This window comes from Neohortaea acidophila (assembly GCF_010093505.1).
Source record: "Neohortaea acidophila strain CBS 113389 unplaced genomic scaffold BDY17scaffold_11, whole genome shotgun sequence".
Lineage (NCBI taxonomy): Eukaryota > Fungi > Ascomycota > Dothideomycetes > Mycosphaerellales > Teratosphaeriaceae > Neohortaea > Neohortaea acidophila.
The window spans coordinates 1-23,608 of NW_022985520.1; the positions used below are offsets into that span (position 1 = coordinate 1).

At 55.3% G+C, this 23,608-nt stretch overlaps 11 protein-coding genes across 11 annotated transcripts; 5 read left to right on the forward strand and 6 right to left on the reverse strand.

Moving 5' to 3' along the window:
• Positions 1-2,148: 2,148 nt before the first annotated feature.
• Positions 2,149-3,103, reverse strand: BDY17DRAFT_303676 (uncharacterized protein). Its single transcript, XM_033734614.1, has one exon. It carries the CDS (start codon positions 3,031-3,033, stop codon positions 2,278-2,280), a length of 756 nt encoding a protein of 251 aa, XP_033585892.1. The 5' UTR covers positions 3,034-3,103; the 3' UTR covers positions 2,149-2,277.
• Positions 3,104-3,818: 715 nt separating this feature from the next.
• BDY17DRAFT_256883 (isocitrate lyase) lies at positions 3,819-5,504 on the reverse strand (the record flags this gene model as incomplete). The annotated part of the gene is made up of 1 exon (XM_033731638.1): positions 3,819-5,504. One exon carries the CDS (start codon positions 5,502-5,504, stop codon positions 3,819-3,821), a length of 1,686 nt encoding a protein of 561 aa, XP_033585893.1.
• A 539-nt stretch (positions 5,505-6,043) lies between these two features.
• On the forward strand, positions 6,044-7,506 carry BDY17DRAFT_256755 (citrate synthase; the record flags this gene model as incomplete). Its single annotated transcript, XM_033731625.1, has 2 exons — positions 6,044-6,091; positions 6,145-7,506. The coding sequence occupies 2 exons, from the start codon at positions 6,044-6,046 to the stop codon at positions 7,504-7,506; spliced, it is 1,410 nt and encodes a 469-aa protein (XP_033585894.1).
• Positions 7,507-7,725: 219 nt separating this feature from the next.
• BDY17DRAFT_232735 (WW domain binding protein 11-domain-containing protein) lies at positions 7,726-8,460 on the forward strand (the record flags this gene model as incomplete). The annotated part of the gene is made up of 1 exon (XM_033730240.1): positions 7,726-8,460. A coding segment is annotated over one exon (735 nt), but the record flags the coding sequence as incomplete, so codon positions are not given.
• Positions 8,461-9,055: 595 nt separating this feature from the next.
• BDY17DRAFT_227194 (major facilitator superfamily domain-containing protein) lies at positions 9,056-10,798 on the forward strand (the record flags this gene model as incomplete). The annotated part of the gene is made up of 2 exons (XM_033730155.1): positions 9,056-9,947; positions 9,984-10,798. Coding segments are annotated over 2 exons (1,707 nt in total), but the record flags the coding sequence as incomplete, so codon positions are not given.
• Positions 10,799-10,933: 135 nt separating this feature from the next.
• BDY17DRAFT_36531 (uncharacterized protein) lies at positions 10,934-12,627 on the reverse strand. The gene has a single exon (XM_033738307.1). It carries the CDS (start codon positions 12,397-12,399, stop codon positions 11,014-11,016), a length of 1,386 nt encoding a protein of 461 aa, XP_033585897.1. The 5' UTR covers positions 12,400-12,627; the 3' UTR covers positions 10,934-11,013.
• Positions 12,628-12,855: 228 nt separating this feature from the next.
• Positions 12,856-13,902, reverse strand: BDY17DRAFT_313187 (uncharacterized protein; the record flags this gene model as incomplete). Its single annotated transcript, XM_033735693.1, has 1 exon — positions 12,856-13,902. One exon carries the CDS (start codon positions 13,900-13,902, stop codon positions 12,856-12,858), a length of 1,047 nt encoding a protein of 348 aa, XP_033585898.1.
• Positions 13,903-14,879: 977 nt separating this feature from the next.
• BDY17DRAFT_303683 (uncharacterized protein) lies at positions 14,880-16,155 on the forward strand. Its single transcript, XM_033734615.1, has one exon. It carries the CDS (start codon positions 14,993-14,995, stop codon positions 15,755-15,757), a length of 765 nt encoding a protein of 254 aa, XP_033585899.1. The 5' UTR covers positions 14,880-14,992; the 3' UTR covers positions 15,758-16,155.
• Positions 16,156-16,239: 84 nt separating this feature from the next.
• BDY17DRAFT_303684 (uncharacterized protein) lies at positions 16,240-17,088 on the forward strand. The gene has a single exon (XM_033734616.1). It carries the CDS (start codon positions 16,270-16,272, stop codon positions 17,053-17,055), a length of 786 nt encoding a protein of 261 aa, XP_033585900.1. The 5' UTR covers positions 16,240-16,269; the 3' UTR covers positions 17,056-17,088.
• BDY17DRAFT_303686 (uncharacterized protein) lies at positions 17,089-21,514 on the reverse strand. Its single transcript, XM_033734617.1, has 2 exons — positions 17,417-21,514; positions 17,089-17,357 (listed from the first exon to the last, which is right to left on the reverse strand). The coding sequence occupies exons 1-2, from the start codon at positions 21,195-21,197 to the stop codon at positions 17,224-17,226; spliced, it is 3,915 nt and encodes a 1,304-aa protein (XP_033585901.1). The 5' UTR covers positions 21,198-21,514; the 3' UTR covers positions 17,089-17,223.
• Positions 21,515-21,669: 155 nt separating this feature from the next.
• Positions 21,670-23,542, reverse strand: BDY17DRAFT_271494 (L-Aspartase-like protein). The gene is made up of 2 exons (XM_033731950.1): positions 23,018-23,542; positions 21,670-22,961 (listed from the first exon to the last, which is right to left on the reverse strand). Exons 1-2 carry the CDS (start codon positions 23,415-23,417, stop codon positions 21,757-21,759), a joined length of 1,605 nt encoding a protein of 534 aa, XP_033585902.1. The 5' UTR covers positions 23,418-23,542; the 3' UTR covers positions 21,670-21,756.
• Positions 23,543-23,608: the final 66 nt, after the last annotated feature.

Genomic DNA, 23,608 nt, shown 5'->3' on the forward strand with positions numbered 1-23,608 from the left:
TGTCGCCACACACTTCCGATAACCACTAAGCATGCCTGAAGCATTGCGGCGGGCTGGCTGTTTGCGACAATACGCGAATGAGGCCCGAGACAGCTTAACCTAGCGAGCGAGGAGCGGGTTACAGAGCCGTGTCGATAGTACACAAGCGCAACAGGGACCCGGAAGTCGAGAAGGACCACGGCACCGGTTAACCTCATGCAGGGATGAAAGTACGCCGTCATGAAATGCCGATAGCTCGCTAACACTCAAAAGTAGCTCTAATCCGCCCCGATCCCGGTCTAGTCGATGCATTGCGCCTAGCTCGACAGATCGAATCCTTCGAGTGCGTCCAGAGGCAGGGCATCTAGTGCGCCGATTGCAGGGTTAGTCTAATAGTAATAAAAGCTATATACCTTCTACTAATATAGAAGAAAGTAGAGATTTCTATATTAATACTAGAGATAATATAGAAGAAAATCTAGAAAGAGACTTTAATAGATATTTAGAATCTAATACTTTAAATATACCTAATCTAAATCTAAATAGTAGTTCTAAAAGATCTTTTAGTAATAGAGATTCTATCTCTATATCTAGTAATAATACTATATCTAATTTAGATAATAAAGATAAAATTTCTATTAAATCTAAATCTAAAAATAAAGGAGGAAGACCTAAAAAAATAAAAATAAAAGGATAAAAAGGTAGACCTCGAAAAGAAAGAAAGTAATTAGTTATATTTTAGTAGCTTATATTAGTATTTAAGTACTTTATTCTTTAAAACTCTTTAATTCTTTTAGATTTTCAAAAATTTTTTATATTTTCTTTTAATAATTTATCTTCTATTAGTATTAATTTAATTATATATAGATTATAGTTAAAAAGTTAGGTTTTATTATAAAAAGATAGGTTTTATTATAAAAAGTTAGGTTTTACTAAGAAAAGTTAGGTTTTACTAAGTAAAATGAGATAGATTAATTCTATATCTATTTTCTATTCTTTTAACTTTATTTTCATAGTTCTTAATAGTAGAAACGTAATAGAGTCTATATAAACTACTAGAATACTTTGATTCTAATATTTCTATTTTCTTATAGAAAAACAAGGTTATACTATAGAAAGCGCTTTCCTAGGTCGTACTTTATCTAGATTTCGGATTTTAATGTACTAGGATCTATAGCGGTTTAGAAAAATTCGCTAGTAATATACTCTCTTTGTGTTCTATTTTAATTGTCGCTAGATCCTTAGTTTATTAGTAGATTATGGCCTACCCTTCTATAACTTTACTAACTATTAGTACTTTTCTCTCTAATGTTTTTATATTGTCTTCTAATCACGGAATATCTATAAATACCTCTTAGGCTCTATACGGTACTATAATCCGTCGGTATATAATAGTAACTCGGTAATAGGCCTATAGATATATAGCGGAATAGCTAAATCGGTCTTATTATAAATTACTCTAGGCTATTCTTATACCTCTATAGTAATAGCTCGGGCCGCTTATAATAGAACCTAGTATTACTTACCTTATAAATGCCGTAGAACCTCTTATAGCTATACGGCGTACTAACATTCCTTATAAACAATGATCTACTACTCTAGTATATAGTAGAAATACTTAATGCTTCTCTTAGATTCCTTTATCTTATGTAGCTTCTATTAGTATAAATCGGGTTAAAAATAGGTTAAAAATGGCTTAATTATCTTCTTCGCACCTTTAAATATCCTACTATATATGTATCTCCTTTAATCTAACGTATACAGGCTATACTATAATAGTAAACCCTTATTATATTACCCTTTACCTTCTCCGCGAATCCGCGCCTTACTCGTTAAACGCTCGGGCTATACGGGCTACTTCGTATACTATAGTTCTACGTCTATATACTATAGAACTTTAAACCTGTTAGATATACTTCTATTACATATACTAGGTTAACACGACCTCTATTTAGTATTATCTTTATATTAGTCTTACTTACAAAAATTCGCTCTATAATATACTTAGATTTAGCGTAATTTTATGGGTTTTTAGAAAATCTACTCTACGTAAATCTACCCTACCCCGGTCTATAAGTTACCTAGCCGTTCTGAGATATGTTTTAGTAAGCAGAAAATCTACTCTTATAACGGTACATTTTAGTATTTTAGTTAGACACGAGCGTTAATCTATAAGCAATGTTAACGTGTACATCGACAAAACAAGTCACCCGCTAGCGCCGATACTAAACAGGTCACGAGAACGGTAAGCAATACTAACACTAGCCTCCCTTAGTACCTCATTAATTAGCCCTTGTACTAGACCATGATAGGTGCTTTTGCCGGTGGCTCCTCCTCTTCGTCCTTACCCTCATCCTCACTGTCACCGTCATCGTTATTATCATCGTCGTCATTGTCATCCTCATCCTCTATCGTCTCATCCGATTCATCCTCCTCTATCGTCTCATCAGAGTCCTCCTCTATCGTGGCATCCGAGTCTTCTTCCGAAGTACCATCAGAAGTGGACGCACTCAGCCAAGACACCCTCCCTCCCATCTCCGACTCGAACATCAGCACCGGCACTGGCTCGGAGTAGATCACCCACAACCACGAGCGTCTGAAACTCCTCTGAAGCCCGCTGAGAGCAGGAGTGCCGTTGATTGTCTCTTCCACCCACGTCATCCCTCTTCCCTGTGTCTCCACGAGCATCCCCCCATCCGCGCTCACCATTCCCGTGACCCAGGCCGTGCTGAACAACGGCACCGTGATCTCCAGCGTATACTCGCCCGTCGGCAGCGCAGCATATGCTTGCACAGTCGACAGCAACCCAGCGTCGAGAGCAGGCACGAAGTGTTCCTTCCCGTACAACCGCATCTCGACCCCGATGTCGTCGATCCGCGGGTTTGCCTCCCTGGGCTCGACGCAGTACACCAAATCCTGCGCGTCAATCACAAGCGGCTTGTGGGAAGACGGGCGCGGTTCGTAGAACACGAACTTTCCGTCTGGCCGCAACGTGACTGTCTTGACGTTCAGCGCGTATGGTAGCCGCTGGTTGATGGCGGCGTGGTGGCGCATGTGCGCGGTCCAGCCGAGCGGAGCGAGGACGCGGGTCCAGAAGGAGCGGGAGAGGGGATCTGAGGGGTGCGTGGGGAGGGGGTAGAGAGGGCGAGGACGGACAGGGGGTGCGGAAGACGGAGGTGTGATTGACTGGGATTGGGTATGTGTGATTGATGCAGTGTGGCTGCTGTTGACTGGGGCAGGGGGTGCGACGCGTTCTTCTGCCATCGACATTGCGATATGGTGTGTGACTGGTCTTTTTGTCAGTTGCGGACCGGAGTAGGCCTACACCAGGAGACTTACTGTATGATCGTTCTAAGCGTGTGAATGTACAGTCGATGCGAAAGCTGAGTGAAGAGAGCGTGAAAGCAGTTGATGGTGACCGTCGCAAGCTCGAGTGGTGTGAATGCTGAAGCAGAGAAAACCAGACAAACAGCAGCATCATATAGAGGCGAGGAGCGAGAGGGAGCGAAAAATATTCGCATGACAATCGTCTGCGTGTTTGTGGCTTCACCCGCCGAAATTCACAAGGCTGTGGTTCCGAATTGGGAAGATTGCCTTCAGCCTTGCTTTGCTGGAGCGAATTCTCGCGCCGCAGAGTTCGAATGACCGCAATTCGATTTCTGAGCGTTAAAAATCGATTCGCTGCGATGATATGATTAATCCTGCACTCTGGGTAGCCTCCTGCGCTACAGCAACATCTGCCTGAATTCCCATCGCGATGAGCAAGCGGCGCAAATTCACACCGCTGACGGACAAAGACTGAGGTTGTCAAACAGATCGCTCCATTCACACGTGCATAACTAAAACGTCCCCTCGGTATTCCCCTCTCCCATACTCCTGCTACCCGAGCTGCCCGCTTGAATAGCTCCAATAATCCCATCCATATACGTCGCACCACTCCACTTCTGATGCGTCAGAACCTCACACCCACTCTCCTTCTCCCGTCGCTGCACGATATCCACATACGCCTTCATGCCCTCCGTCTTGTACGATTTGGCCAGCTCGTGCGTGATGGTGGCTGTCGAGTGCAAGCCCGCGAGGGAGACCAGCTGCAGGGTGAAGCCCTCTTTCGCGAGGTCCCAGATGAAGGACTTGAGCTGGGCGTCGGAGAAGCCGTGGGCGGACCAGTTGAAGGATGGCGAGAGGTTGTAGACGAGTTTCTTGCCCGGGTAGGCGGCGCGGATCTCCCTGGCGAAGCCGGCGCCCTTTTCCACAGACGGGTCGGCGGTCTCGAGCCAGAGGAGGTCGGCGTAGGGGGCAAAGGCGATTGCGCGCTTCGTTGCGGCGGGGATACCGGCCTTGTAGTGGTAGAAGCCTTCGCGTGTGCGGGGAATGTCCCAGCTGAAGGTCACGGGGCTGCCGGCGATGTCGGCGGCGAGTTTCCGGCGTTTGTGCAGGGGCGTGTTGCGGTTGGATTTCATCTCATCGAGGTATTTCTGGGGATTGTTGCCGGTGGATTTGATGTGGGCTTCGGCCGCCTCGTCAAACGTCACCATTTTGTGCTTCTTGACCCATTGCGCTTCGAAGGAGTTGATTTCCTCGCTGCTGGCGCCTTCCATTTCCATGACCTGGAGCGTTTCTGCCAGTGGTTCAACCTCTTCCGTAACGCCCAGGATGTATTCGTGGTCCCGTGCGTCGATGGCGCTGCTCAGGAGCTTGCCGCTTTCACTATCAGTACGGGCAATGACGAGGTTCTCACATCCCATCAGATCCCACTGGAAACGTGTGGCGACGAGGCGGTTAATGTGATCGCCGACGGGAACGATGACCTTTCCAGCCAGGTGACCGCACTTCTTGCCGCCGTGCAGCTGGTCTTCGAAATGTACCGCTGCCGCTCCATTCTCGGCAAAGAGCTTGGCGAGCTTGAGGACGGCGCTGAGCCCACCGTGACCCGTGTCGCCATCGGCGATAATGGGCCGCAAGTAGTCCACGAATGGCTTCCTCTCCCGCTCTGTCTGACTCATCCGCATGCGCTCGTCAAAGTGCTTGCGGTCGTGAAGCTGCTGCGCCTTGAACAACCGCTGGACTTGATTCGGGACGGTGTTGTAAGGGTAGTCGCCAAAGTCGGGGGAGACTTCGTTGGTGGTGGTCAAGACGCTGGAGCAGGCCCAACCGCTGACATAGAGCACCTCTTGATGCGGCGCCTGTTGTGTCATTTGGATGGGATCGATGGCGCCCATGGTGTGTACGGGCTGGCCCTCCGCCGCACGCTCCTCGAGCAGGTTGAACAGCTTCCTCGCCATCAAGCTCGAGGGATAGACCTGCTGCAGGGTGCCTCTTTTGCTGACCACATCTTCTGGGGAGTAGGGGCGGGTGATGCCTTTGTAGCGCGGGCTGGCCCACCATTCCTTGACCTGGTTGATTTGCTGCTGGTACAGCTCCGTCTCTGCGCTGCCAGACTTGGAAGCCTCGGGGAGGAGGTGGAAGGAGTCGGCGGCGCTTGTGCTGGGTAGCGGCGGCGAGACGGCTGGGAGGGAGGAGGACATTCTGGCGGTCGTCGCGATGGCAGATCGAGCTGCGACGCTAGCATTGATGGGCCGCGCGAGCCATGCTCGTTGCTGGCGGAGGGCGCGTGTAGTCGTGCGATACATGGTGGCTGTCTTGCTTTTGTTTGGTCTTCGATTGCTCCAGCCTAGCTTTCCATGCTTGATATGAGGGAGTCGAGGGTGCGCGCGAAACGAGACTCTCTGCTGGCGGGATCTGTAAACAGGCAGGGGAGGAGTGGGTGATTGCGAGGCGGATGGTGGATGATGGAAAAATAATCCGACATCGTCACTTCCCGAGCGACATCGGGTCCTCGATGGCTCCTGCTGACAAAGTTTACCGTGACCCGAGGCAAGCGCGAGCTGGGAGCTGGACTTTCCCGATGCAAGCCGACGTCAGAAAGTTTGCCCATTCGTTTTTCCCAAGCCTCATCATCTCTCTGTTTTGCCCAACAACCACTCCTGCCTTGCATCAATTGAGCTGGTCACAGTCTCTTGCTACCTCCGCAACAGCAGCAAGATCACCTCCACTCACAGCCAACATGGCGCTTTCCACCCGAACCGCATTGCGGGCGTTGAGAGCTTCGCAGGTGTGTCTCCCAACACTCATTACTCCTTGCATCCCACTAACACCCTTCCCCAGCTCTCGCGACCAGCCCTCCGCGCCGCCTACTCCGCTTCCTCCGAGCCCGACCTCAAGACCACCCTCTCCAAGATCGTCCCCGAGAAGCGCGAGCTGCTCAAGAAGGTCAAGGCGCACAGCGACAAAGTCATTGGCGAGGTCAAGATTGAGAATACCCTAGGTGGGATGCGTGGCCTGAAGGCCATGGTCTGGGAGGGCTCCGTCCTCGACGCCAACGAGGGCATTCGCTTCCACGGCCGCACCATTGCCGACTGCCAACAGGAGCTGCCCAAGGGCAAGACCGGGACGGAGATGCTGCCCGAGGCCATGTTCTGGCTGCTCTTGACTGGCCAGGTGCCCACCACCAACCAAGTTCGCGCCTTCTCCCGCGAGCTGGCCGAGAAGGCGCAGCTGCCGGCCTTTGTCGACAAGATGCTCAACGACTTCCCTAAGGACCTCCACCCCATGACCCAGTTTGCATGCGCCGTCAGCGCTCTCAACCACGAGAGCATCTTCGCCAAGGCCTACGAAAAGGGTATCAACAAGGCGGAGTACTGGGAGCCGACGTTTGACGACTGCATCAACCTCCTCGCCAAGCTGCCCACCATCGCCGCTAAGATCTACCAAAACACCTACAACGGCGGCGGCGCTCTGCCTCACGAGGTGGACTTGGAGCACGACTGGTCGTACAACTTTGCTGCCATGCTTGGCAAGCCGGGCGAGGAGAACGCCAACTTCCAGGACCTGCTGCGCCTCTACCTCGCCCTGCACGGCGACCACGAGGGCGGCAATGTATCCGCCCATGCCACCCATCTCGTTGGCAGCGCCCTCTCCGACCCCTACCTCTCCTACTCCGCCGGTCTGCAGGGTCTCGCCGGCCCACTGCACGGCCTCGCGGCGCAGGAAGTCCTGCGTTTCATCCTCCAAATGCAGGAAACTGTCGGCGAGAAGTTTGGTGAGAAAGACGTCAAGGACTACCTGTGGTCCATCCTGAAGTCTGGTCGTGTCGTGCCCGGTTATGGCCACGCGGTGCTGCGCAAGCCCGACCCGCGCTTCGAGGCATTGATGAAGTTTGCCTCTAGCCGCAAGGAGATTGCGGCCAACCCGCTCTTCCAGCTCGTCAAGAGCAACTCGGAGATCGCGCCGGGGGTGCTGAAGGAGCACGGCAAGACCAAGAACCCCTATCCCAACGTCGACTCCAGCTCCGGCGTGCTCTTCCACCACTACGGCTTCCACGAAACGCTGTACTACACCGTCACCTTTGGCGTGAGCAGAGGCCTGGGCCCGCTGGCGCAGCTGATCTGGGATCGCGCGCTGGGTCTGCCTATTGAGCGACCCAAGAGCATTGACTTGAAGGGCCTGTTGAAGGCGGCGGAGGCCTAGATTGTCGGATCGTGGGCTGAATGCGATAACAAGTACCCTGATTTTGTGGAGAACTTTTTGGAGTCGAATGTGATTGATATGTTCATCGGCTATAAATATGCAGAGCTTGTTGATGAATGCGAGCAAGGCTCTCCCGCCGCCTGACTAAGCAGTCTTTAAGCTCCAAACATTTCGTCACAGCTCTCCTTCCCTTCAAGACAATCCAACACGAACACGACCATGCCCAAAGAAAAGTCTGTCAACCCAGCAGCGGCGCAACGCAAAGCCGACAAGCAAAAAGAAATCGCCAAGAGCAAGAAACAGCAGCAGGCGCAACGCAATGAGAAACTCGCGCGCCGCAACCCGGAGCGGCTGCAAAGGCAGGTCGATGAGTTGAAGGAGTTGGAGGCGAGGGGCACGCCGTTGAGGCCGAAAGACCAAGAGACATTGAAGCAGTTGGAGAGGGATTTGAAAGGAGTTCGGAGGGCGAGAGAAGCGCTGGGTGAGGCGGCACCCAAGTTCAGAGAGAGGAGAGATGATGCACCTGGCGGAAGAGGAGGAGATGCGAGGACGGAGCAGATGCAACGAAGACAGGGTCACCAGCAGCAGCACCTGGGCAAGAGGCGGCGCGACGCAGACGACGCGGAGAGCAATAGCGAGGCGTCAGATGCGGAAGTAAGAGACATCCCAATGCCGAAAGATACGCCTCCGCCTATACCTCATACTGCACGACGGGGAGCTTCAAGACGAGGAGTACAAGATGGGAGACGCGAGCCGCATGCTCTACCCGCGAAACCGGTGCTGCCGCCGGCGCAAACGGTGTACAGCTCTGCGCCGCAGATTAAAGATCTCAAGAAGGAGGCGGCGCGATTCGTTCCTGCTGCCGTGGCGGCGCAAAAGAGACGAATGAAGGGCGAGGGGAGATTGTTGGAGCCCGAGGAGGCGGATCGCTTGGAGCAGGCGGGATATGTGGCTGCGAAGAAGGCGGCAGATGAAGCGGAGAAGGAGGCAGTGTTGATGGAGGCGAGCGAGGATGTGGGACACCGATCGGAGAAAGAACTGGAGGAGGAGGCGAGGAGGCTAGAGGAGGAGTTGAATTCTGCTTTCCCTGGTGAAGAAGAGGTAGGCCCTAGACCGGTACAGATTGAGGAGGTGGAGGATGATGGGGATTGACGTTGTTTATCAAGCAGAGTGCATTTACACATCCAATTGATCTTGAGCATTACCATGAGCAGGCTTCCCGCCTATACCATATCCTTTTCACATCACCAATGTTGCGTCCAAGGCTACTGCGGATACATCCGCCGATTATTCCCGCAGCTTGCGACTTCCCCAATTGCGTCAGTCTGCGCGAACTTCGCCCGAGCTTTTTTCCAGTCACGAGGCAAGAGGGCCGATTGACTACATCTGCTCAACACCACCACAACATTCGCCGGCCAATCCCTTCCGCTCTCCAAATCTACCTTCGCCCGGAGCTCGCAGGCCGCCCTCGCGCGAGCACTCCCCTACCACTCCATTCATGCCCGCCCCTCCACGTAGCCCGGACCTTGAGAGCAGGCCATTGACCTCCCGTCCCACCCTCCACGATCGCCAGTCCACCACCTTCCACTACCACACCTTTCCCACCGCTCCGCCGCGGCAACGATCCGACGCTTCACGACGCACGAAAAGTAACGACACTCAACAACCTCCCGAGTCGCCATCATCACCACAAAGCGGATCCTCCTCCCACTCCTCCAACAAAGGCAATGGCAATGAGACGCCGTTGCCCAAGGCCCAGCTGCTCATCCTGGCCGTCATCGCCTTGGCCGAGCAGACTGCCCTGAACAGCATCTCCCCCTACCTGCCCGAAATGACATCCACCTTCCCCGAAGTCGACCAAGAAAAAATCGGCATGTACGTTGGCCTGATCGCCTCGTCTTTCGCTCTGGCACAGTTTGCGACGAACTTCTTGTGGGGCTGGCTATCGGATAAGGTTGGGCGGAAACCGGTGGTGCTCACCTGCACATTCCTCACCGCGTGCTGTTTCGTGGGGTTTGGCTTTAGTCGCACGCTGTGGCAGGCGGTATTGGCACAGGTGTTGATGGGGCTGTCGAATGGGAATCAAGGAGTGGTGAGCACGTGCTTGGGAGAGATTACCGACCGGTCAAACCAGAGTCGTGCGTTTCAGTATTTGCCGATCATCTATGGGATTGGCGGCATCACTGGCCCGATCGTCGGCGGGTTGTTGGTGAAGAATCCGGGGGATGGCTACGCTTACCCTTTCCTGCTGCCTAACATATTCTCAGCGGGAGTGCTCATCCTCGACATGATTTTGAGCATGATCTTCCTCAAAGAATCCCTGGAATGTGCTCAAGGTCTCCCTCCCCTGGGGAAACGAGTGTCGAGCGTCTTCGCCCGCGTCTGGCAATTCACCAGCGCCCATCGACCCACATACCTCCGACGCTCCAAAAAGCGCCAGAGTGTTGGCTACTCCCGTGTCCCCAACGGCCGAATAGCAGACAGCGAAGCCGACACCGACTCCGACAACGACAACGATTCCAACAGCGAAGCCATGGAATCTGTCCCCTCCCTCCTTCCCCACAACCCGCAATCCGAACTGACTCGCGCCAAAGTCTTCACCCGCGACACCATCCTCCTCCTCGCCACCTTCCTCATCTTCCAACTCGCCAACATTGCCTACAACTCCCTCTATCCGATCTTTGCCCAGGCCGGCCCGCCCAACGGTCGTGCGCTCTCCACCGAGGAAATCGGCATCTCCCTCGCCTTTGCCGGCCTCATCACCATCCTCTTCCAACTCGGCATCTTTGGCCGGCTGCGAGAGAAAGTGGGCAACAAAGTCGCCTATCGCACTGGTCTGGCAGGTTTCGTCATCGCCTTCCTCCTCATGCCGTGGGTGGGGTACAAAGACGGGAAATCCGGCAAGACCAAGCCGACCACCATGGGCCAAGTCTGGCTCTGGGTGGAATTGGGCAGCGTGCTGATCATCAAAACCGTTGCTTCTGTAGGGGGTCTTACATCTGCCCTTCTCCTCATTACAAACTCTGCGCCGTCGCATGCCGTCTTAGGCACATTGAACGGACTGGCGCAAACGCTCAGTGCGGCAGGCAGAGCAGTCGGTCCCTTCATTTCCGGGAGTCTGTTCACCGCTGCGCTCAACGTGCAGCCCAAGGGTGAGGCGTTGGCTTTTGGCATATTCGGCGCTGTCTCATTCATCGGCTTCTTGCTGAGTTTCGGCATTCGAGGCGCGGATTTGGAGTCTGGGGATTGGGAGGAGGGAGAGGATGGGAGTGGGGATGAGGACGAGAGTGAGAGTGAGTCGGGGGAGCATGAGGGGAATGGCCAGGCTGGTAGTGGGAGGAGGTGATTATTGTGACGATGCGGCGAACGTGAAAGCATTGTTTGGTGGCTTTTAGCGATGGCGCTTTTCATGAGTGTACGGAGGGATTGCGATCGGCCTAGACTGTACCCATCCGCATCACGGTACATAGATCATATGGAAGACTTGTTCAGTCTCCGTAACAAGTCTCAACGACGACGAGGTCGCCTCTCCACTCTCTCTCCTGCCGTCCTCGAAGCACCTCCACCAGCCAACGGTCGCGGAGCCCGATTGCCCCTCCCTCCATCCCTTTCTCTAGTCATGTCTCTCGACCCATGATACCTCGGACGTCTTGCCTCCCTTCTCCTCGGCCTCGTATCGATCATACGAGAGGGACGCTCAGCTCTGGCTGCACATCTCTCTTCGCGGTTCTTCGCCAACCACGCGTTCCAGTCTTGAATCTCTGCTGCGACGGTCTTTGGGTTGATTGTGCCTTCTATCGCCTTTGGACGGAGTAACGTGGAGAAGCTGAGGTTGTGAGTGCAGAGGGTGGAACGCAGGAGGGCGAATTGTTGTTCTTCGGGTACGTTATCCGGGTTTGGATCGATGGAGTCGCTTTGAATGTCGGCGTCGGTATAGTCGTCGTCGCTGTCGTCGTCGCTGTCGTCCATTACAATAATGTCACGTCCGAGATGGCCGTTGGCATTGGGGATGCAATCCTTGCGGTCATCATCCCCGTCATCATCGATCACGACGACCTCCTTCTTCCGTTCATTGGGCTTAGTCTTCACCACGGGAACAGAAAGACCCCGTACCCACCCAACCAGAACCTCGTCCAATCTCTTCCTCTTCACCAAAGATAGGAACCAAACCCGTACCCGCCCCTTCGTCCTCTCTTCTTCGGCTCCGCCTCTGTGAGCCCCAGACTCCCCGAAAAGCGAGACCAGCTTATCCGCCAACTCGATCTTCTCCTCACTCAATCCCACCGCCTCCTTCTCAACCCCAAACCCAAATCCCCTCAGCATCGAAAGTGCAACATACAGCTTCGGCCCTTTACGACTCGCCTTCTGCACCTCTCCAAGCGCGGGGTAGAAGTCGTAAAGCCCGGCCGCGAGTAGACGCTCCCACTGCACGCAACACGCTCCCCCTTTCGAGTCAAGATAGACTGTTCCCAGAGCAACCCACTCGCTCTCGTATGTCCTTCTCGACCCATCGCGTTTGTTGTTGATCACCACGCCCCATTCGTCCATTAAATCGACGACGCGATGGAATTGTACTTGCCTCGTTCCATTGGGCGATGTAGCCGTCTGTCGAGGATCGAAGACGGTAATGGTGACATCCGTCTTCCCTCTCGCAGCGCGAAAAGCGGCGTAGACGAGCGCGTAGAGGAGGGAAGAGGTGAAGAAGACGAAGGGGTTGTTGTCTGGGAGATTTCGGCCCAGGAGCGCCGCGTGGAGGAGAGTGGCGAGGGCTTGAATCGTAGATGGAATGTCCGTCGAGGTAGGAATGAGGGCACCTGGGTTGTCGGAGGATGCGCCGGCCGTGTGGGAAGTCGTGACACGCCAGAGGAGGAAAGGTAGTGTTGATCGGGCCATTGTGGTGGTTTAATGAAGGGAAGGTTGTCGGTAAGTCGGATAAGGACACGAAGCAGGTAGTTCTTCGAACGCTGCTTCACTGTAACCTTCCCACGTGCTCTGTCACATGGCCACGATTGATGAGCCCTCACTTTTGCTTCACTTGGGGAGGCTCCTGCTCTTAAGCACCAATGACAAGTCTCAACGTGTACTTTTGAAGGTGTCCGACTCGAGGGGAAACGGGAGAGGGTTCGGATATTTGTAAATGACGGAGGTGTGGTGGCCTTGAGAGTAGGAAATGATACAAGAGTGAGCGCTTTCTGACGCCTTCAATCACATTCAACTCCTCCACAGCCACAGTAGATCGGCTCACGCGAAAGACATTGAACTCCTTCCCATATCAGGGGACATCGGAAAACTCCCCTCAAAACGCCAACGCTGTGCTTCCCACGCAGAACCAAGACAATATCCCAACACTCACAACTCTCTCCACGTGCCCGAAATCGGCTTCCTCGGCACCCCGTAGCTACCAGCGCTAGGCATGCGGGCATGAGACTGCGGCGGCGAATTGGCACCGACAACGGATGGAGCGGTTCGATAGCTCGGCGGCGAGTTGCCGTATGGACCAGCATACTGCTGCGGCTGGTGCGGTTGTGGCGCCCCGTACATTGAAGGCGGCTGGGTGCGGTATGTGGGGGCGACTGTCGATGCGTAGATGGACGAGGGCGCGACTGATGAGAGAGGTGTGGAGGATTGATGATACTGGGCTCGAGGTTGGTACTGGTTGTAGCTTTGGTAGGGGTTGGGTTCTTCGTATTCCGGTGTGAGGGGTGTCGGTGGAGTGTATATCTGCGAGGCTTGGTGAGGTTGCGGTTGGTATTGGGAGCGATTGTAGGGTGCTTGGTATTGCGAAGGGTCGTGTTGAGGTTGGTAGGGCGAGTGATCGTTGTAGGGGTTGGCGGCCATTGCTCCCAAGTCGCCGTCTTCTTGGTGATAGCCTGCAGAATCGTGGCCTTGATGTAATAAGCTCTGCTCCGGAGGAGAGTGTTGGTCCAATTTGTCGAGCTCGACGTCTTCTGGTTCCGCCGCTTCTTGCTCTATTCGTCTGCTTTGCGCCGTGCTCCAGCTAGGCATGGCGGGTAGGGCGTCTTCATTGTATTTGCCGCTCGGCGCATCGAAAGTGGCAGTCTGCGCCGGTCTGTAACCTCCGCCCCCGTAGTACATGGCCGGCGGCTGATTCTGGTACTGGGCGTATGGGGGATATGCCTGAGGTTTTTGATATCCATCGCTCTTGTTCTTCCTCGGCGATGGACAGCATGCGTTGAAGCAGGAGCACATTGCGCAACAGCACTCGGCGCCACAGCACAGGCATCGCGCACAGCAGTAGATGACGGAGAGGACGATGAGGGAGCCGATGACGATGCCGGCGATGACGGGCCATTTGCAGTAGGCCTCGCTCATGCACGAATCCCAAGAGGAGAAGGTGTTTCGGATGTTCTCCGCGTCGCCGGGGAGGGAAGACATGGTGTAGGGTGGGTGTTTGCGACCGTCGCGATAGATGCGACAGGTGCGTGTGGATGCGCAGGTGGTGGTAATCGAGGATACAAGTCAGGGGAGATGTTGGATGTGGCGGGTGGCTTTTCGTCCCTGACGATCGCTTGTTCCGAAGAATGCGGAGGTGGAGGGGATTGAGGGGGCAGGTTAAGCGATAGACGGTGGGAGAAGAGGTGGTGACGTCCTGCGACCGGGCGAGAGATGGAACTGTAGTGTTTCGTCAATGGCGACGAGGAGTGAGGTGTAGGCGCCAGCAATGGAGCATTGCGTACCCCTCCGCGACGTGGTGGAGTAAATGTAGTGGTGGGTGTGCCTTGCAGCCACGCTGACTGACCGGAGGCGCAGCAGGTGCATTGCACAAAGCTTATGCAACGCTAGGCCCAATGTGGAAGGCACACACGTTTCGTGGAGGTGGGGAGACCGACGACTGCACTTTTTCCCCAAGAATAGCACAACTCCTACATCTGCACGAACTGCGCGGGAATGGGCGAATCCGTTGGATGTACACCCTATAAGTCACTGCTAGCCCCGACCTGCAATGCAACCACCCTACAATCCTCCTACGGCATCGTGAACATCGCTACCACGGAACAACCAGTCGCCCTCCGCGCAGAATGGCAACCCCGCAGCCAAGACGGCACCCTATCCGCCAGGTTGTCTTCTCTTCCCTATATGTACCACATCACTTTGTCCCAATTAGAGTCAGGATGCTGTCCCGACTGCCTGGTCGTGTCAATAGATCCTTCCCCAGCTTTCCAGAGCAAGGCTGGTACCGCGCCTGCTGCATTTACTCGTTCAATTCTCACGCAGGAGAGAGAAGATCAGTGCCTCCCTCGTGCTTGTTCTCTATGAGTGTAGCCAGTTGCAGTGAAGCACCCTGAAATCCGTCAGCGCAGGGCCGGAAGAAGAACTGTACCATCCTGGGACTGATCATGTGCTGTAACATCGCGTATTTCGGGGAGGTTTGGTGAAGTATAAAGATCCCCTGGCCCATCGCTTCTTTTCTTTCACTCGTCCATCGACTCTCATCCAGCTTTGCAAGCTCTCTTTTCGACACAAGATGTACTCTCTCATCTTCGCTACAATGGTCGCTCTTTCTGTAGCAAACCCCCTGGGTGACGTTGCTCTTTTCCCTCGCCAGACATCTACGCCCTTCTGCTCCCAAGCTTTCGCCAGTTGCACGGAGATCAGTCAGCGCAGGTCCGCGACCTTCTATTGCGCCTCTCTGCTCGGGACAACCATCGAGACTGCAGTCGCAACCCATTACACCATCGTCCCTCTGACGTGCGGTGGGGCGAGTGCAACGGATGCTGCCGCAGCCATGGCCGCGACCACGTCCTTCACCAAGCCCCACGGTCAACCTACCGGTAGTCACCCTGAGCCAGCGTGCCTTCAGCCAGAGCAAACCGACATTTCTTCGGTCTGCAGCTGCCTGTCCTTGCCCCCCACTGTCACCACCACGACTGCGGGACCCACCAGCACCAAAACCGGACCTTTTTCCATCTCCGCGGCTGGTGGGCCCTTCACTCTGTCAACCTACTCCTATGGGCCCACCGAAACCTTGGGCCCGACGATCTACGGCGGTGCTTTTGGGGACGGGAGCAGCCCCATGTTCGGCGGCCAGTACCGCGATGAATTCTACCTCACCAACCATGGCGAGCTCGAAGACTTGACGGCCATGAAGAAGTTCATCTACGCTCAGCCCTACCACGATCTTCATCTATTGTACCTCGGCTACTATGATGCGACGCTTGACATACATTGCACCATCGACGACACGACTTGTCATCTGACGTGTACTACGCACGAGCAGAGCACTAGCTAGCTGTGTGATAACTTCCACCAGTGGAGACTCGGTCCCTCCCCGAAGCCTGTAAACGCCACATACTGTGAGGAGTTTCAGCCTCTGGCTGTCGCATAGGCGGGTGCGTTGCTCACTTTGATTTGTGTATGAGAGTGCCCGCGGTGTTTGGGGGCTGCTTTTGCCCTATACGATGTGCGATGTGATATATTTCTGAACATTTGATTGCCTCGAGCTTTGAAAGTACGGGATTTCATCAGCAAGCTATGGCACGATCTCCAGAGAATGTCCACAATGTTGAGGGAGATTGATCCACTTCGAGTGTTTGATCCGGAGCAAGTAATCCTAGCCAAGGATGATGAAAGCAAGGCTGAGGTCTGGTCAAGCTCTGTCTTTAATTAGGCTACGTCAAAACTTCCCCGCATAACGCCATTGACGCTTACGTAATCATCAATGAGATCACCGCCATGATATCACTTCAACAACCAGATCCACTATCCTTTCCTCTACAAAAACACATCGACAGTCATCAGGACATGAACAACATGGCACGAATTTTCATCACCGGCTCCTCAGACGGCATCGGCCAAGCCGGCGCCAAACTCCTCGCCGACCAAGGCCACAAAGTCTTCCTGCACGCGCGCAACTCGGACCGCGCAAAACAAGCGCACGAGGCCGTGCCGAAAGCAGAAGGCGTGCTCATCGGCGACCTGACGACCATCGAAGGGACGAAGAATCTCGCGGCCGAAGCGAACAAGTCTGGTCCCTTTGATGCCGTCATTCACAACGCTGGTCTCGGTCCGTCGAACAAGGACAACAAGACGGCGGACGGCTTCCAATCGACGTTCGCCGTGAATTCTCTGGCGCCATTTGTCCTCACTGCCCTGATGGACAAGCCAAAACGACTCCTGTATCTCTCCTCCAGTATGCACACCAGCGGCTCCGCCGACCTGGATGATGTCGAGGGGCGTAATCGTCCCTTCTCCTCACACCAAGCGTACTGCGATAGCAAGCTCCACGATGTACTGCTCGCCAACGCTGTCGCGCGCTACTGGCCCGATGTGCAGAGTTGCTCCATGGATCCGGGCTGGATCAAGACGAAGATGGGAGGCGGTGGTGCTCCGGGTGTCGTTGGCACGCCGGGGAAGGCTCTGGCGGAGTTTGCCATTGGGAAGAGTGGCATTGTAGGGGAGAAGACGGGGGTGTATTTCAACCCTCAAGGGGCGCGCAGTCCGCATCAGAGCTGCGGGAGCGAGAAGAAGCAGGATGAGTTTATGGGGATCTGCGAGCGGCTTTCGGGGGTGAAGTTTCCGAAAGCATAGCGAGGATGTCAAGCATTAGTCCCTCTACTGAGGTTCTGTACGTATATATCCACCTAAACACATGCAAGACCTATTGATATACAGCCACCCATCGCCTCATTCCACATCGAGACATTGCAGGCATCGTCATCGTACACACGCATAACGCCGAATGAGGAAGGTCATTGATTACATGACCGCACAGTTCTCCTCGTCCTTCTTTTGATCCTTCCTCGAAGGCCTTCCACTGACAGCCTTCGACCCCTTGCTCCCATTTCGCCGCAATTCCTCCAGCCGTTCTTGCGCTTTGGGAAAGTGATAAGCTGGACAAGGAATCAGCGATCTGTAATGGCAAACGCACGAGGAGGCAAAGAGAACTTACAAGCAGCCCGCGCATACCATCTCCTCGCCTCTTCTCCATTCTTCGGACATCCAATTCCCGTCTCGGTAAAGTAGCCCATAGCAAACATGGCCTTGGCAAGGGGTGGATCAGTCGCGGCAGCAGCTTTGCGCGCCCACAGGTACGCCTCAGTATCACTTTGCGCCAGAATACCCTCTGAACCTGTCAGGTACCATCCGCTTAACGCCAGCTCCGCATTATGCTCGCCCTGCGCCGCTGCCTTGGTGTACCAGGTAATGCTCGCGCGGTTGTCGATGGCGGTGCCCAGGTTACCGTACTCGTACGCTTGACCCAAGCGAAACTGCGAGACGCGATGCCCCACACTGGCAGCTTGGTGGAACAAGTCGAGCGCCTTGTTGTTGTCCGCGGGGACTTTGCTTCGAATCTCGGGGCTCGTCTGGGCTGAATCATACAGCTGGCCGAGTTCGTACAGGGCCTGCGGATTCTCGGTGCCACCGTGCTCCACCGCCCGCTTGATATAGCTCACCGCCTCGGCGATGTTCTTGGGCTGATTCAGCAGACCTTTGAGAAGGATCACGCCAATCTTGAACATGGCGTGTGAATCGCCCAGGGCCGCACCGCGACGGTACCATTGCACAGCCTTCTGGAAGTCTTTGCTTGTCCCTCCGTCTTCGGGACCGAGCTCGCAGCACATTGCCGTGCGATACGCGGCTTGCGCATGCCCACCCTTTGCAGCCGCTTGGTAGAGGCGAAAGGCCTCACGAGCATCAGGTTCGTGGCCTAGCGTGCCTTGACCGTAGCAATCGGCGAGATAGAATTGGGCGTCTGGATAGTTGGCGGATACGAGTTTCTTGAGCCGCTTCTCGGCCTCGCCAATGTACTTTTCGCGGTTGCGGGCTTGGGTCTGGCGATCAGCACGGCCGTTGTCGGATGCGAGGACACTCGAGGCTTCCACCAACTTCTTAACGAGGAGCAAGGCGCGTTTGTTGTCGTTCGGGTTCGCAGTGACGGCGGATTGGAGTTGCTGGATCTCTGCTGCGGTGACGGGTCGCGAGGCTTTGCTGGCGGAGTTGGAAGGCTGTCGTTGATGGGAGGAAGTAGGCGGTGGACCTCCATGATTCCGTACCGGAGCGGGCTTGGGGGGTTGTGCGATGTGTCCTGGTCGGACGGGGACGGGATGATGAGGTAGTGCGTCTGGGCTCCGAGACTGCGACTCCGGCATGGAGTGGCTTGGACTCGTCAGGGGTGTTCGACTTTGCGTGCGTGGTGGCAGCTCTCGAAACGACTGCTGAGTCGGCGGAGCACTGTTAATGCTGTCCTGTCGACCAGACGGAGGCAAGGAGGTCTGCACAGCGAGGCCAGGCGTGTTACGACCTCTGTTGGAACGAGATTGGGGAGCGTATTGGTCTCGAGGTTGCGGCTGTCCGTAAGGCCGCTGCGCCGAGGGAGGTCCGGGCCGTTGTGGCATCTGCCTTTCATCGTCCATTGACCGTCGAGGCTGTTCATTCGCGTAAGGTGGCTGCGGAGGACGTTGCAATTGTTCGGTTGCGTAGGATTGCGGTGGAGGGCGATGAGGCTGCACTTGCTGTGGCGGAGACTGACCGTAGGAAGCTCCTATTTTCCTAGGATTGTCCTGTTCCGGGCGTCCATATACAAATCCATTCGCATCCTGTCGTAGACCACGCTGATCTCCCGCATGTGGCGCTGAGGCGTAACTCGGCTGTGCTTGTTCCCGACCACGCGCGTACCCGCCGTCTACATTCTCACGCAAGCCACGCTGATCCAATCCACGCGCGTCGGAAAAGTAACTCGACTGCGGCTGTTGATGACCGTCCAGAGGCTGACTTTGCGTAGGCGGTGGAACATTAGCCCACGCATTCCCTTCCTGCGCCCGTGACGGCAATTCACCGCGTGTAGCAGCCAAAGGCAGCGCGGGCACAGATGGAGAAGAGGGCAGCGTAGGACTCTCCTGCAGCTGTTGATTCCTTTTATGCAAAAGTGATGTGCCCCCCGGGGCAGCACTGTCGAAGTCCGGCATCTCGGCTTCAATCTCATCGTCTCTCGTCAAGGCAGACGTAGGTGTGGGCGCCACAGCGCTGGATGGAGTCTCCACTTCGTAGGACTGTTCATGCGAGGGCTCATTATCGCGGTGCCTGAGTGGTAGTAAGGACCACGATTGGCGTTGCGGCTCTTGTCGATTGGACGGTGCAGCTGGAGCACCCTTGGCGTTTTCCAGATGCGCGAGTGCTGGCAGCGGATTCGGTGCGGGTTGTTGCATTCGATCCGCACGTTGACCGCCAGATGTTGCGGGACGGGTTTGGAGAGGCGCGGGGTTCAATGGCTGTTGATCCCATGACTGCAGCGATGGTGCACGCTCATCATGCAGAGATCGGGTTTCGATAGGCTGGGGCATCGGGCCACGCGGCGGTGGTTGGCGTGGTTGAACTGTCTCCTGCGGTGGTGGCGGCTGGCTCCCATAATCTGACTCCGGCAGCTCGAATCTCTGCAACGGCGTAGGGGATGGAAGCGGAGAGTGATGTGGCGGAGGTGTCGGCAACTGCTGTGGTTGCAATGTGCTCTGGTGCACAGGGCTAGGCGATGGGTTGACTAGGCGGTATTGCGTCTGTGCCGAAGCAGTTGGCGACTCCACGGCGCTGTCGGTGGGCTGGTCATACGAATGAGACTTGTGATCTAAATGAGGGCGCGCCGGTTGCAGTTGTGTTCCACTCGCAGCCGCTGCAGTTGTGTCGCTGTAAGCGCGAGATTTGCTCGACCTCCGTTCGTGCCTATTGCTGGACGAGGTGCCTGGTCTCGGGAATTCTCCACTGGCCCGGGCACTGCTGGTACCCGAGCGGGCTTTGGAACGTTCGCGTACAGTGGGGAAGACGGGGAAGGCGTTGTCCCAGGCCATCGCCTCGGGCATGGCAGCATCGGCATGCATCCTCGCGCGCTCCTTTGCCTTCCACTCCTCCATGGTCATTTTGGCGGGATCGCGCTCTGCTCTTCCGCGGGATTGAGGAGCCGTCGACGGCCTGCCTGGCGCGGTTGAAGGCCGTCCAGACTCACGGATTGGGGGTGGCATTGGCAGGTTGGCGGCCTGCGCGACTTGTTTGCTGTACGATTGAGGTGGTGGCTGAGAGTGGGATATAGCTGGATGTTGCGGGGGCTTTTGCGACTGGGCTTCTCCTGGGTACATGCGTGCATTCCTCGGATTGGGTCTGGAGACTGGTGCTTGCGCAGTGTGTTGTGCGGATCGGGATTGGGAGTCGTAGCTCTGCTGCGGAGCCACCTCTGCGCGCCTGGACTCGAATCTCTGCTCTTGATTTCTGCTGGATGACTGCTGGCTTTGGTACGGTTGTTGTTGATACTGCTGCTGTGGCTGTGCCGGCTGCCTCCCGCGATTCGGGGAATGTGAAGGGCCTTTCCCCGGTCTCTGCTGATAGCGGGGATCGAATTGACGGTCATCACGCTGTCGATGGGTCGACTGCGCAGCGTAGCCATGGCCGTACGACTGTGGCTCCGCGGGTGCTCTCCTCGGGCTGCGACCACTGCTTTCATACTGCTCGTTGGCGTACGGTTGGTGTCCCCTCATGTCATCATAACCACCGCCCCACTGGTTGTAATCTTGACCATAGCCTTGCTCGTACTGCTGCGCCGGCGCATAGTAGTCTTGCTGATACTGCTCTTGTGGTTGTTGATAGTGGTAGCCATTCTGAGTCGGCGGCGGCGGTGCAGCAGCCTGCGCTTGAGCGTAGTACTGTCTGCGCGGGGGCTGATAAGCCGAGCTCGCATCGTACGCCATATCTGTGAGGAAGGGAGGGCGAGGAGAGGACGGAGGCTCTATGTTGTTCCGCTGCGCATCGTTTCAAGGCTGCCACAACATGGTCGGCGTCGAAGGATCGGTGGTGGGAACAATAAGGAAATGAACTGCCGGCCCCACTCGTGATGACTGCACTGCACCTGGCGATGTCGCACGCGAGCCCCGGTCGCAGAGATGAGGAAGGCGGATGCAGATGCGATTGAAGCGAAGACGGACTCGAGCGTCGGGAAGCACGCGACACAAAGCAGAGGGAGCCAAGGAGGGAGGAAGACGTCAAAAACGAAGGTGGGATGTGCGGGATGGCAGCGCACGAGTGTCAGGAGTTTGACATTCAATCCTTGACGCGGTCTGCCGGGAGTCCCTCGGCCAATCACGCCTCGTCCTCGGAAGTTGCCCCATGTGGGGATGCATGCGTGGCGAATAAGAGGTGGAGGGGACCTGCATTAGCGTGAACCTCTTTTCCGTGTATAGACTGTGGATTCCATTGCAGACGTCCAGTCTACGGTATAGCAGAAGGAGAATTCTATGTACCTGGATCAAATCACTTCTTCTCCGCCGGGGCAATCATCAACTCGGGCCGCACAATCTCGTCAAACTTCTCCGAACTCAATGCCTCCATCTCCATCGCACTCTCCTTCAACGTCAAACCTTTCTTGTGTGCATTCTTCGCGACCTTGCTCGCCATGTCATACCCAATCACGGGGTTCAGACAAGTAACCAGCATCAGACTCTCCTTCAACAGTGCTCCAATGCGTTCCTCGTTGGCTTCCATGCCCTCCACCAAGTGCTCGCGGAAACTGTTCATCCCGTCGGTGAGCAGGCGGCTGCTATGCAAAAGATTGCGAATCATCACCGGCTTGAAGACGTTGAGTTCGAAGTTGCCCTGCGAGCCGGCAAAGGTGACGGCGGTTTGATTGCCAAAGACCTGGCAGCAAATCATCGTCAAGCTCTCGCATTGCGTCGGGTTCACTTTGCCCGGCATGATTGAGCTTCCCGGTTCGTTCTCGGGCAGATTGAGCTCGCCGAGGCCGCAGCGCGGTCCGGAGCCGAGGAAACGTATATCTTGGGCAATCTTGAACAGTGATGTTGCCAAGGTGTTGAGCTGGCCATGTGCCTCCACAATCGCATCGTGCGCAGCTAGAGACTCGAATTTGTTGGGCGCGGTGATGAACTCGTGGCCCGTCATCTTGCTCACTTCCGCTGCAATTTCTTCCGCAAAGCCCTTGAATGTGTTCAGTCCCGTTCCCACGGCCGTGCCACCTTGTGCGAGCTCTCGCAAGCGGGGCAAGCTGGACTCAACACGCTTGATGCCGTACTCGAGCTGCTGCACGTAACCCGAAAACTCCTGTCCGAGGGTCAATGGCGTGGCATCCTGCAAATGTGTCCGGCCAATCTTGATGATCTTGTCGAATTCCTGCGATTTAGCCTTGAGGGCGTCCTTGAGATGTCGCAAGCTGGGCAGGAGCTGTTCCTCAAATTCCAACACGGCGGCAATGGACATGACGCTGGGGAAGGTGTCGTTGGAGCTGGCGGACATGTTGACGTGGTCGTTGGGATGGACGGGCTTCTTGCTGCCCATCGTGCCGCCGAGGATTTCGATGGCGCGGTTGGAGATGACCTCGTTGGAGTTCATGTTGGATTGCGTGCCCGAGCCGGTTTGCCAGACGACGAGCGGGAAGTGCTCGACGAGTTTGAGCGATGCCACTTCGGAAGCAGCCTGTTGGATGGCCTTGCCGAGCTTGGGGTCTGCAAGTAGATCCATTGTCAGCCCGCGACGATCCTGGATATGGGAGCATACTCACCAAGCCCGTATTTCATATTCACCGTCGCCGCCGCGCCCTTCAAGATACCGAATGCGCGGACAATTGGCGGCGGCATGCGGTCTTGCGGCTGATTGATCTTGAAGTTGCCCAGCGAGCGCTGCGTCTGCGCACCCCAGTACTTGTCATCCGGCACCTCGACCTCGCCAAAGGCGTCCGTCTCCTTCCGACCCATGATGGCTGTGTTGCTGAATGATCGCGCGATGGGGAGGGGGAGGCTGCGTGGTTGTATGGATGCGGAGAGATTGGTTCGACGGATGGCAAGGAGTGACGAGGAGGAGGAGGAGGAAGTCCACAAGCTCCTCGATGATGCTGCGGGGAGAGACGAAGCTGTCGGATGGCGTGCAGCGAGGGTGAAAGGGGGAACACGACTCGCCAACATTGCTGTACCACTCGTATCGTAGCACCGCCGCGGAAGTGGATGAGTAGGATGGAGATGCAGGCGGGTAGGAATATTTGTAGCAGATATCTGGACGTCCGCCCTGTGCTTTCCGTTTTTCTGGTGGCTGTCGCCAATGCGAAAGCTCTCATCATTTAGCCTTTCGGGTGTCTACGGGCGGGGAACGGCGGCTG